We start from the raw sequence: 12,563 nt of genomic DNA on the forward strand, positions 1-12,563 counted from the left end.
GGTCATTGTCACTGCTTTTACTCGCTGAGCTTAGTGGGCTTCTGCTCAGTTTTTCCATCTACTTTTCTTGCTTCTCCTGGGCTGCCGCATATATGACTGTTCCCTTCAGGGGCTTTGGAGCTGGGACTGTCAGCTCAGGTGTTTCTCTGGCCTCTCTGAGGTCAATCCTGAAGCTGAGACATTTTCTCTGGCATCAACGGGCGCCGGGTGTGGGTAGTCAGAGCCTTGGGCCTTGATCAGGAGCCCCCATCGCACCGGGGCCAGCATGGGATACCTTCCTGGGCTGACTCAGCACCAGCACGAGATCCGTCCTGGAACGATGCCATTTCTCTGGCAGCCAGAATAGAATCTCTCTTCTTAGTCATTGAACCCACATTTTGCCACCCATTTCAGGTCTGAGGCTGGGAGCACAGCTTTGAGACCAGGCCGGGCTGGCAGGTGGAGAGGGGGCTTTCTCCTTAGCAGTGCTGAAAGGAACGGAGGGAGAGAGAATGCAGTCGGTCACTCCCTGTCCTCACAGTGGTCCCTGGGCTCGAACCTGTCACTCCGCTCACCCCTCCTGAATATAAGGGGCTGTGCCGGGCTGAGCCCTCTGCTCCCCCCATGACATGATTGTCCTCTGATGACACCCTTTGTGTTTCGGACCAGGGTCCCCAAGGAGATCACAGTGAGTAACATTCACCAGGCCATCTGCAACATTCCTTTCCTGGACTTCCTGACAAACAAGCACATGGGGTTACTGAACGAGGACCAGTGAGCCTCGGCATGACGGAAGCCGGCCCGGGCTCTGGACCGCCACAGCTCCTCCTTCTCAGGGAAGGAGCCACCTTCCCGAGTGCCGCTGAGCATCACGGCTCCCAAACCGTTTCTTCCACCTCACTGGCTCAGCAGGACACGTGTCCGGTCCCAGGTCGGACGCCACTGCAGGACGGAAGTTTGGTTCCTGATTGTGGCCAGCTTGTGTCCCTCCGCTCTGGAAGGCTCTGAGTGACTGCTCAGCCCGGCTGGCACCTTCCTCCTGCTCTGGAGGCAGAAGGTGAGCCTGGCTGGCTAGAGACAGGACCCAGTCTGTGGGCAGGGTGATCCAGTGGTGACCCAGAACCTCTGGAGAGGGGTTGGGCATCAGAACTCAGCCGGTGGCCACGGTGTGACGGGTGTCCCAGTCCACAGAGGCCGCCGGACAGCCAGAATTCATTCTTGGTGGAGCCCAAGAGCATCGCTACCCCGCGTCTCGGCATGATTGAGAGGCTGACCGAGCCTGCCCGGGTCAGGAAAAGGATTCCCGGCATGACCCGAGAAGCGTCCGTCGTGTCGGAATGGCCGTAGGGAGCACCTCTCGGATTTAGGGTTCCGTCTTCTGTCACCGTTTTTTCCCCCCAAGAAGAAAAGTGTTTCCGCAGAAGCACTTGTGAGTGCCTTAAAGGTAGAGAAAGGACTGGCGAGGAGCAGGGCGCAGAAGGGCTGCCAAGCCCGCAGGACGCCCGCCCTCCTTCCCCAGCAGCGCAAGGAAAGCAGCGGGAGTGTGCTCGGAGTCGGAAGCCGTGGGCTGGGCAGTGTCTGAGCCACTGGGCTCGGAGTCCAGGCTAGGCTGGGGACCCACAACGCCCACCGCCCTTCCTCCTTTGCCCGAGGACAGGTGCAGGGGTGGGGGCCTGCGAGGCCCCGACAGGTCAGTAGGAAGAGGGGCAGCAGGTGGCAGCCGCGTCCTTCCAGGGACTGTGACCGAGCGCGACTGAGGGAAGATTGATCCACATGAGGACAGATTCTTTACAGGTATGGAAACTTGAAGACGTCCTCTTGTTGCAACAGAAATCTTCAGTGATTTAACCATCCTTTTATGTGTTAACATTTCAAATGTATTTGTATCTTAATGTGTAACATAATTGTGTAACAGAAATACCCACAATAAATCTTTTAGTATTAATGAGGGTCTTTCTGCTAGAAACGCTGCAGGGGTGGGATCTCCCTGCACTAGGGCTGGGGTGTGTTGGGTGCATTGGGAGGAATGCTTCCATGCCTTCCCAGGAAGGAGCTCGCAGCCACAGAAGCTAGCAGTTACACAAGGAATGGTTACATAAAAGCCTAAAAAGGATTAGCAGGATACATGTTGACCCTGAACAGGCTGCTTTCTGACAGCTGGCAGCAAATAAGGGCACAGAGAGAGCCTCCTCGTAGCCAGGCCAGCCGCATTCCCCAACAGCCACCCTGCACTGCTCTACTCCCAGCGCCCAGGAGGTGGTCCCTGTGACTGTTGCGTGTGTGCACGCGCCCCCCCCCCCCCACCACCACCACCATCTGCTCCAACACCCCAGTGGCCTTTTTCCCTACCAGCTTACTGAGAGTCTCAGAGCCTTGGAGGAGAATTCCGGCAGGGAGGCGCTGTGATGCCTCCAGCCCTCCCAGCTTCTTCAGCTGTGACTTCACCTGGTTTCAGAAGTGGGAGATAGGGACAGTGCCCAACGGTCACGAACAGCATTTTGGCAAGAGCTGCTGAACGGACAGTTGAATTTTATGAACTGTTGTTTAAATCAGAGGCTTTTGGCGGGGGAGGGGGTCACACCCGACCATGCTCAGGGCTTGCTCCTGACAGTGCTCAGGGGAAGCGAATAGGATGCCAGGGATTGAACCCAGGTCAGCCATGAGCAAGGCACACGCCCTCCCCGCTGTCCTATCGCTCTGCCAGTAGCTCCTCTTCCTGATGGCCCAAGCCCAGCCTGTGTGAAGGGGCCCAGCCCCAAAGCCACCATCTCCCTCCCACCCAGCGGGCATCAGGGGACCCCAGTTGCTGCCTTTTGGAGGCCCACACCACCGAACAGAGGGACCCCTGCTTGCAGGGTTGGGGGCAGCCAGCTCTGTTGAACTTTGAGGCTCCCCCTGGTTGGACCCTGAACTGCTTCCCCCACCCCTTGGGCTGGCCGGGCTGATGGAGGTGGCACCCAGCGTTCCCTATTGGAGCAGCTGCTAAGTACATTGGTTAGTCTTTGTGGGGGACGGGCAGGGAACCCCAGGGCCATGCCCAGCTCGGTGGGCTGCTTCAGCCAGGCTGGGGGACTGTGTGGTGCCAGGGGTCAAACCTAGATCTCCGCACGTCACTGCTTTTCGCTGAAACTACCTAAAGATGAAATTGTTCTTCATTTTTTAATTTGCTCTTGAACAGAATACAAAAATGTGTTGTATAGAAACTTTAAATAGAATAAGATATAAAAATATATTTTTTTCGTGAAGTAGCTTATAGGCATATGAGAAGGGCGAAAGTGCACGTTTCAGGATTGAGATGTGAGCAAATCTCTAAAAGAAATGCACCTAAAAAATTTTTACCTTCGCGTTTTAGACTTTCTAAGTTTTATCGTTATAACTGAGGTGTTTAGTCCCTGGTACCCACTTCTCAGAGCTGCGGTTGGCAGCCTGTGCGCATCTGTGCAAAATGGATGGGTGCTGCCCCGTGGGGCCATCGCACAGCTCGTAAGTCGGTGGGAAGGGGTGAGCCCACTCGATCCCACTGAGGCGCAGCACTGCTGACCTGGGCGCTGTGTCTATGGCATGCCCTGGGGCGGGGCGGGGTGGGGCTGGGCAACTAGAGCTGCGAAAGAGCCTGGGTCAGCCTCTAAGAGGGGGGCAGTGATGCAGAGCCAGCCGCAGAGAACCCCGATTCTCCCTGCCGCTCTTCGCAGGGGCAGGAACCAACGTGAATGCAGAAGCCAGGACCCAGCGAGTCCGGCTGCAAAGTCGCTCCATGTGGGGATGTCCTGGGGGTGGAACCCCATCTCCTGCTTGCAGTCAGCGCTCGGCCCTTCGAGACCTCTCCCCAACCAAGGAGGGGTCTTGCAGCCCCGGCAAAGGGGGCCACAACTACCAGTGCAGTCACCCACAGTACATGGATAGCCCCGGGATGCCAAGAGTCTGGGTGAAGGACAGAAACGTCGCTCGGGTTGGTTTGTCATCGGTGCCAGGAAATAAATTAACAAGGAATCTGAACCGTACATTTCCGCAGTTTAGTAAAGTCTGAGATTGTACCGTTACCTCTGCCCAGGCCCCACAGAGGGACCACAGGAATAGCCGACATGCAAACCTGGGCGCACCTTCTGGGCGGGAACCCCCATATGTGTAGGGTCAGGGGCTCGAGCATGGCTGTGCCTGCAGTGCTAGCACCTGAGGGGCCATCTCCGCAGCCCCGGACGGTCACCCCTGCGCCCAGCAGCTGACCGGAAGCACCCGAATCTTGCCTCGCGTCTCTTTTCGACTTTCAGGCCACACCCGGTGCTGTGCTCAGGCGTGACGGACTCCAGATGATGCTCGGGGACCATCTGTTGGTGCCAAGGATGTGAACCAGGGACCAGGTTTGTGGCCGCCACAGCCACATTCAAGGCAAGAGCCTTTCCCTGCTATGCAACTCCGGCCATTGTCTCGACTGGACCCAACGGGCTTTCAGATGCTGAATGGTGGGATGCAGGGCCCGGGCTGCCACTCCGGCCGGAATTCGTTACGAAAATCAGGAGACGAGATGAGCTGAGCCTGAGAGTGGGCACCGAGTGGAAGGGGTGCGTGGCCGTCTTTCAGGGTCTTCCAGAGTCCAACGAGGTGCCTCAGGGCACCCCCAGTTCCAAGCCAGTGTAGGGTCGCCCCCTGGCCATGATGTAGGACTGGGATAAGATCAGGCGGGTTAGAAACCCAGAACAACCTTTGCTCCTTCACCCTCATGCACCCCCCCACACCCCCCCAAGATAAGTAAGACCTAAGGGTGTTGGTCCTGTGGAAATGCTGCTTCGAAACAGAACCCTGGGGCAAGACTTTCTCTGGGGCGCAGCTTCTGGCCACCCGGCCACACTGGGTGACACCAAGCAGGTGACACTTGGCTCTCAAAGCCACGTTGGCTCCCAGTGCTCCCCAGCGTGGTCCGGCGGAGGGCTGTAGGCTAGGAAATTCTCATGCAGCCTAGGAAAACTGGCCCTACCCCTGAGGTCCCTGTTCCTCAGCCCCTGGGGACTGCGTCAAGTCCCAGAACTGAGCCTCGAGACTGCAAGTGAAGGATGGTGGCAGGGGTGGAGCCTCTCAAGCAGGCGAGGCGGGTGGGGGCCGGGGTCACAGCCTCTCTCTCCCTGCTCTGCACCAGGCCTGCCGCCCCGGCATGTGGAGAGGGGTACGTGTCCCCCTAATACAGCCTCCAAGCTGACGGGGGCTCTGCTCTGGTCCGCCTGAGGCCTTCCTCTCGGTGGCCATCACACGTTGAGGATCCGGGGAGCCGAGGCCTGGAAGATGGCTGAGGGGTTGGGGGTGAACTTCTTCCTCACCTCAGGGACCTGGAAAACATGAGAGCCCCTGCCTATCAGCAGCCTGCAGGGCTGTGGGGGGGCCCCCTCCTGCCCGCCCTCCTCCAAGTGCCAAGAAGACCACACAGCCGCTGCAGAAGGCTCCCCGCCGGCCCCCAGACCCCCAGCCTGCAGCTGAGTGGCCCAGCACCCGCCACCCAGGGCTCTGGAGGGGGAAGCTGGCAGGCCGGTGTCTGGGGCCCGGGGCGGGGAAACCCTGCCACCCCCGTTTCCACACCATCACTTGCGGGTCTCTGTGACCCAGACCACAGGCCCCACCCGGCACTGACCTGAAAACCGGCCCCAGGGTTGCTGCCGTCCCATCCAGAGGTGCGGGTGGTGACCACAGTGGCGGGTTTGGCCTTGGTCGGTCTGGGGGGCTTCACACCAGTCCAGGCCTGGAATTCCTGCCTGCAGCAGAGGACAGGGCCACCTGTCAGCCCGAGTGACCCCGAGCCTTTATCTCCATAGGTGAGCCCCTGACTGGGGCCCACCCTCCGCCCATGAAGGCTGTCCAGAGTCCTGGGGGGTGAGGGCAGGGCTTGGCAGCTGCCACGGCCAGCCAGGGCATCCTAGGTGATCTCAGAGCCATTATTTCCTGCATCTGTGAGATCCAATGAGCCACAGGAAGGAAAAAGCCTATGTTTTTTGGGGACTGGAGGGTTCCCAGCAGTGCTCAGGAGGTCCTGGGGCTCCCACAAGCAATTCTTAGCCAGCCAGGGCAGAGGTTCAATGCAAGGATGTGCTGCTGCTGGGCCCTGTGGCCCCCTGTGGGCCACACAGTGATGCTAAAAACCACCTGGTGCAGAAACCACCCCTGGCCGGGGCGCATGCCTCCTCCCTCTGCCAGCTCCCTCCACCCTCCTCACTTCTGTGTCACCGTGACTCCTGCAAGCGTCTATCACAGCAGCCAGCTCAGACCCCGGGGGCAGTGAGTGGTCTTGCTGAGCAAGCTGACCCCTAGCTTGTGGGAACCCCGAGTTCCAGGCCTCTTTCATTTGCCGGTGCCTCGAGCAAAAACCTGGGAAGTCAGGCACCCGGCCCATCTAGGGTCCGGGGAAAGCGCTTGGCGCCCGCACCACCCTGCTGCCTGCACCCTGGCCAGTGTCAGCCCCAAGGGCCACAAAGCTGCCCTTTCTCCTTGGCAGCAGCACAGCTGGGCCTTGGGGCAGTGTGTGGTCAGCACCCGGGGTACCAGGAGGCGAGATGAGCCAGGGCTCTCGCGGGCTCTGTTTGCTTCCCAGGCCGCCGCCAGCCCGCGAGGCCAGCTGCCCACGCCATCTGCTGCCCTGTTCTCCAGGGAAGTGGGTCCTGGGCCATTGGCCGCAGGCTCCCCGGCAGGAAGTGCACAAAGCTAGGAGCCGCCTGGCTGGGGTCAGCAGAACAGGCGACCACCCAGGAGAGAAGCAGACTAACTGGCCAAGAGGATGGAAAGTGCCGAGACAGGCAAGCAGGCTCCAGGACCCACCTGCATGAGCCTCAGCTGAACCCCAGAGCACACTCCCCTCCCCCCGCGCGCGCGCGCGCGCACACACGCACACACACTGCAGAGGTGCTGGATCTACTGGGCTGGGCTGAGGGGCCGCAGACCCGGGGGCTCAGCCTAATGAGGCTCCCATGCTCCCAGGTGTGGGGTGGTGGGGCATGTTCATGATTAGCCCTTTACTGGAACTGGAACCACCCACCATCAGGGAAGACAAGCAGGTCCCTGAGGAGGAGGGAACACTTCTAGAAAGAAGTGGGGCTCAGGCTGGAGTGATAGCAGAGTGGGTAGAGCGTTTGCCTTGCACGCGGCCGACCCGGGTTAGGTTCCCAGCATCCCATATGGTCCTGAGTAATTCCTGAGTGCAAAGCCAGGAGTAATCCCTGTGCATCGCCAGATGTGACCCAAAAAGAAAGAAAAAAATATCTTTAAGAAGCGGGGCTCATGCAGAACCCAGGGGGTGCCTTGGGTTAAGCCTAGTGGGGAATCCCTGAGGAGAGGGGGGCCTTTGGAGAAAGGGGCGGGGAGGCAGCAACAGCCAACTTCCAGGGAGGAGCTCAGGGATGCTGGGACCCCCGCAGGGACAACTAATCCCCTCATCCCCTGACTGCACAGTGCTGATAAAGGGAACTGCGGGACCATCTCCCACACCTGGTCCTAACCGGGAGGGCAGCTCCAGCCCCACGCACAGCTCAGCCCTGAGACACTCCCCCCACCCCCCGCCACTTCTTACTGCGCAGCACCCGAGGGTGGCTCAGGGCCCTGGCAGCATCCGCCGGCCGCCACAAGCACCGTCGAGTCCAGGGCAGATCAGCCTGAGAGGAAACCCCCAGGTCTGACCTCAGGGGGAGCATCCAGGCGTACACCTGGCTTGGGGCAGCGGGGAACTTTGCTGGGCAAGCCATACTCCAAGGCAATTGAAAAATAGAGGCTGTACGGATAGTACAGCAGGTACGGTGCTTGGCTGGCACGTGGCCATCCCCGGGTTGTATCCCCAGCACCACATATGGTCCCCCGAGCCCCACTAGGAGTAATCAGAGCACAGAGCCAAGAGTAAGGCCCTAAGCATGGCCAGGTGTGGCCCAACACAAACAAAAATGCACTACTTCTGTTCCAGGGGCTATCCCTGGCACTGGTCTGGTGCCAGGTACTGGATGCAGGGCCAGATAGGCAAGGCATTTGGCCACTTGAGCCGTACTCCAGTCCCTAAAAACGTTTCTAAAATGTAAAAATACATTGCCACAGGCCAGGGGTTTGGATGGAATAAAGCACAGGCTCCTAAGTGTGAGGACCTGGGTATGGACACACACACATGCGGACACACACATACATGTCTCCTTCACCAAAAGCAAACGGCCCCAAAGAGACAGTGAAGTCTCAATACCGCTGCAGCCTCCGTCCTTCCCACCCCCTCCCCAAAGTTACCCATTTCTCAGAGGAGTCGGAGTTTGGTGGAGCAAATCTCTGTGCCTTCTAGTGCCCCTTTTAATTTTTATTTCTTATTCTTATTTGGTTTGGGGGCCACACCCCAGTTTGCTCTGGGATCACTCTTGGCCGTGCTCAGAGGGCCATATGCGGTGTCAGGCTGAACTAGCATGACAAATGTCCTAGTGCCGTACGAGCTCTCTGGCCCTGCTGTTTGATTCTAAAAAGAGGTACTGGGGAACTGGAGAGAGAGTATGGGGGTATGTGCCAGGTTCCCCCTCCAGCCCCACAAACGGTCCCTATGCCCCACCAGGAGTGATCCCTGAGCAGAGATTCAGGAGTAAGCCCTGTCCATGGCCGGTGCATCCAAGACCAAATCACAGACAAGCGTTTCTGCACTCTATGTCTGACCTGGGCTTCCCTGAGCCCAGCCGACCCCATCAGTGTGTGTGTGTGTGTGTGTGTGTGTGTACGGGGGGGGGGGGGGGTGTCGCACCCAGAGTTCAAGGATACCGTAAGGGACATTGTTGGCTGTAAGGCACTGTGTTTATGGACTCCAAATGAGAACCGATCTCAGCAATCAAGATGAAACAGCACCGGGCATGTGTATGAAGATATGGCCACATGCTTAGCCGCCTGATAAAACGCCGCACCTGTCAACATTTACATTACACAGTAACGTCCAGTAGCAAGGCGGGGTCCGGAATCGGGGGAGGAAACGTGCAGTAGGAGACACTCAAGCGCAGATCAGGGACTGGGACGTTTAAGGAAAGCATCGTTCTCCTCTGCTGATGTCTGGAATTGCCCGTTTTTCTGCAGAGTGGGGATTTTGAAATAGGAGCAGCGACCCAGGGGCAGAATCTGTATTTGTCCAGGGGCAGAGCTGAGCAGAGGGACGCGTGGCGGCGGGACCCCCAGCCTTGCCCTCACTAAGGCCAACAAGGCAGGGGCCACCCCCACCGGGGTGCTCCCCAGGTGGGCGTAAGAAGGGCACCTGGGCCTCGCCCCCGTGTCCCGGCCGCGAGCCCCGGGGCGGGGCGGCGGCGTGGAAGCCGGTCTCGCGTGGCGGGAGGCTGGCGGGGGCGCGGGCTGCGGGCGCAGGGGCGGTGCGAGCGCGTCTGCGGTACCCGGGCCGCAGGGGCGAGCAGGAGGCTCCCCGGGGCCGCGGCCGCCGTCCCCGGCCCCCTTACCTGTACGACGTGGTGGCCGCATCCGCGTCCGCGTCGCCCACAGGAAGCACGTAGACCGCGCGGGGCCCGGGGGGCGCCGCGGCTCGGGCCCGGCGGCCACCCGCCCCCGCCGCACGGCTCGGCGGCGCATTTCGGGGCGCCGCGGGCGCCGGCCACAGGCCGAAGTCCCGCTGGTACTGGGTGAGCGGCACGTCGCGGCCGGGCTCCCGGGCACTCGCGGGCGGCGCGCCCCGGCGCGAGGCGGCGCTGCCCGAGCCCGGCTCGTCGCTCTCGAGGTCCGAGTAGCTGTGCAGGGTCAGCGGCACGGCCACGTCGGAGCGGTCCAGCTGGTTCCAGCGCCGGGCCAGGCAGCACAGGCGGCTGATGCACGGCCACGCCATGCCGCCCGCCCCGCTGCCCGCCCCGCTGCCCGCCCCGCTGCCCGCCGCTCGGCTCGGCGCGCGCCCGGCTGCGCCGCCCCCGCGCCAGGCCCCGCCCCGCCCCGCCTGAGGCCCCGCCCCCTCACCCAGGCCCGGCCACTCGCGAGCGAGGCTTTAGGCCCCGCCCCCGAGAAAGCCCCCGCCCCCGATCCAGGCCCCGCCTCCGTGCCAGGCCTCGCCGCTCGCGAGCCAGGCCCGGACCCCCCAGCTAGGCTCCGCCCCATTCTCAGGCCCCGCCCCCGTGCCAGGCTGCGCGCCCGCCCCCAAACCAGGCCCCGCCCCCTCACCCAGGCCCGGCCACTCGCGAGCGAGACCCCAGGCCCCGCCCCCGTGCCAAGTTGCGCGCCCGCCCCCGAATAGGCTCCGCCCCGTCTCGGGCCCCGCCAATCCCAGCGTGGGGGCGGTCCTCCGGGGAGAGCTAAGCACAGAGTGGGTGCGAAAGTGGGGCGCGCGGGGGAAGATGCTCAGCCTGGGGGTGTTTGCTAGTGCCCGACTCGAATGATTCGTGGCTTCAGAGAATGTCGTCCGCCACATCGGACCTGGCTGCCGGAGGTCCCAGGCCGGACGGAGACCGTTCCTCCTTCCGCCTCGTTTGTACTCCGCAGCTCTGCGGGGGGGTGGGGGGGGGCAGCAAAGAGGGGATCGCCGCCAAGACGTAGGCGCCCTGCTTCAGAACACGTGTTCGACTCTGCCTGAGTCACCGCCTTGAGGTGCTAAATTTGTGACAAACCATCCCGGCTTTCATTGAGAATAGGCACGAGCCCTCGACTGACCTTTCCCTTAAAAGATATCTGCATTAGGGTGCGAAGCGATAGTACAGTCTGCAAGGCGTTTGCCTTGCTCGCAGAGAACCTGGGTTCAGTCCCTGGCATCCCATATGGCAACGCCAGGAGGATGCCAGGAGGAGTGACAACCTAGTCCCTGTAGGTTTTCCACTTGGACAGCTGCACTGTTTCCGCTTGGAGAGCTGCACAGATCTCAAGCATCTCAAGCCACTATGCTCCTCAGCTCCGCAGCAGAGGCTGGATACTACCGAGTTGAAGCCCTTCCTAGGGGACAACAGAGAAGCTTATTTGCTGATTTGGGGAATGAAGGTGGATGGGGGAGTTGTTGGGCCTCTCCCACTCCTGAGCATATGCCTCTGAGCACTGGTGGGCCTGACCCCAAATCCCCAAGCCCCTTGCCCCCACTGAAAAAAAAATGTGTGAGGGCAAAGTATGTGGGGTGCAGTTAGGAAGAGGCAAGGAGCAAAGGACATGGATCAAGCAGAATGTGACCTTGGGTGATCAATGTCAGCAGAGAAGCAAAGCTGAGAAAGGCAGGACCCCAGTGAAACAGCAGTAACCAAAACGCCCAGCTGTCTCACACTTCCCGTGCTGGGGGCATGGGTTGTGAAAAGGCCACCATGTGGAGGGGTGACGGGGACAGAAATGCTTAGGGATTTGGGGCCAGAGCAATAAAAGTACAGTGGGTAGGATGCCTGCCTTGCATGCGGCAGACCTGGGTTGAATCCCCAGTAACCCATATGGTTCCCCCAAGCCTATCAGTGGTAAGTCCTGCCCTGAGCACTGCTGGGAGTTAGTAAGGAATCAAAATTTAAAACCTCCTAAGAACTTGACCTTGCTTGAAGTTCAACTTGATGGCAATTTTTTTTTCCTGACCACCATGGAGAGGAGGTGTGTCTTCATCACCCAGTTGCCAGGTCTGCCCACAGCTAGCAGGACTTTCACTTTGGACTCCAGATGGGATGTCATGTGATGACAGCCTCCTCTCCCTGAAAAACGCTTCTTGCCTCATCTTTCAGGATTATTTGGATTTGGAGCTATAAGCACACTCAGGGAGTCAGACATGTAAGTGCTCTTCTGTTCAGCTATACATCAAGCCATTCAGGGCTTTGGGTCTCTTCTCTCTCTTCTCTCTCTCTCTCTCTCTCTCTCTCTCTCTCTCTCTCTCTCTCTCTCTCTCCCTCCCCGAACCCCCATTTTCCTGAGGGAAGAGCATAAACATAATTTTCTCCTGCAAGTGACATTGGTTTAGAACAAAATCCTGGCAAGAGTAACTGGCACTAGGGGCTGGAGTCATAGCTCAGCGGATAGGGCGTTTGCCTTGTATGCAACCGACCTGAGTTCGATTCCCAGCACTCCACATGGTCCCCCAAGCACTGTCAGGAGTAATTCCTGATTGCAGGGCCAGGAGTAACCCCTGCGCATCACCAGGTGTGCACTGCCAGGAGTAATTCATGAGTGCAGAGCCAGGAGTAACCCCTATACATCACCGGGTGTGAAACCAAAAAAAAAAAAAAAAAGATGCTTGGGGAAAAAAATAACTGGCACTTCACAACACAGATGACAGTGCTCAGTGGAAAACAACAAACTGCTAAACTCGGACAACTCTGTGCAGTGCTGGGCGTGAACCTGCACAAGGCTCTCAGTGCAGGGAGAAGTGGGGAGACCCTGCTCCTAGCCTAGGCTCTGAGTCCAGCCCTAGGCAGTTTGCTTTTAGTGGGGCTTTGAGGCCAAGGTGCTTCAAGAAATGTTCATGGTTTACTCCTGGCTCTGTGCTCAGGGATCACTGGTAGGCTCTGGGGACTATATTTGGTGCTGGAGATCGAACCTGGGTCAGCTGCACATAAGGCATGAACCCCACCCATTCTATTATCACCCCAGCCCTATTGCAGACAGAGTTCTTCACACCTTCCCAAGGCAAGGGCATGAATTTTTGGAGAACCACAGGCAGACGG

General features: G+C 59.6%; 2 protein-coding genes across 9 annotated transcripts in view; one reads left to right on the top strand and one right to left on the bottom strand.

The window, feature by feature from the left end:
* The window catches only part of YEATS2 (YEATS domain containing 2), a 93,814-nt gene extending 91,890 nt beyond the window's left edge, over positions 1-1,924 (top strand). For all 8 annotated transcript variants that reach the window (XM_056121945.1, XM_056121947.1, XM_056121949.1 and 5 more), the window contains one exon: positions 649-1,924. In XM_056121945.1, the coding sequence (XP_055977920.1) occupies positions 649-757 (109 nt within the window). In that variant the 3' untranslated portion in view covers positions 758-1,924. The remainder of the gene's footprint in view (positions 1-648) is intronic.
* Positions 1,925-5,003: 3,079 nt separating this feature from the next.
* MAP6D1 (MAP6 domain containing 1) lies at positions 5,004-9,785 on the bottom strand. The gene is made up of 3 exons (XM_056121955.1): positions 9,405-9,785; positions 5,597-5,717; positions 5,004-5,297 (listed from the first exon to the last, which is right to left on the bottom strand). Exons 1-3 carry the CDS (start codon positions 9,782-9,784, stop codon positions 5,217-5,219), a joined length of 582 nt encoding a protein of 193 aa, XP_055977930.1. The 5' UTR covers position 9,785; the 3' UTR covers positions 5,004-5,216.
* Between the last annotated feature and the right edge of the window lie 2,778 nt (positions 9,786-12,563).

The sequence above is a fragment of the Sorex fumeus genome, unplaced genomic scaffold, assembly GCF_029834395.1.
Source record: "Sorex fumeus unplaced genomic scaffold, SorFum_2.1 ptg000044l, whole genome shotgun sequence".
NCBI classification, from domain to species: domain Eukaryota; kingdom Metazoa; phylum Chordata; class Mammalia; order Eulipotyphla; family Soricidae; genus Sorex; species Sorex fumeus.

Bases quoted from the DNA above. Each gene is read 5' to 3' on its own strand.
- MAP6D1 (XM_056121955.1), bottom strand. From the start codon at position 9,784: ATGGCGTGGCCGTGCATCAGCCGCCTGTGCTGCCTGGCCCGGCGCTGG. The intron at 5,718-9,404 runs GTAAGGGGGCCG...CCTCTGCTGCAG, and splicing joins GCGGCCACCACGTCGTACAG to GCAGGAATTCCAGGCCTGGA. The intron at 5,298-5,596 runs GTCAGTGCCGGG...CATGTTTTCCAG, and splicing joins ACCCTGGGGCCGGTTTTCAG to GTCCCTGAGGTGAGGAAGAA.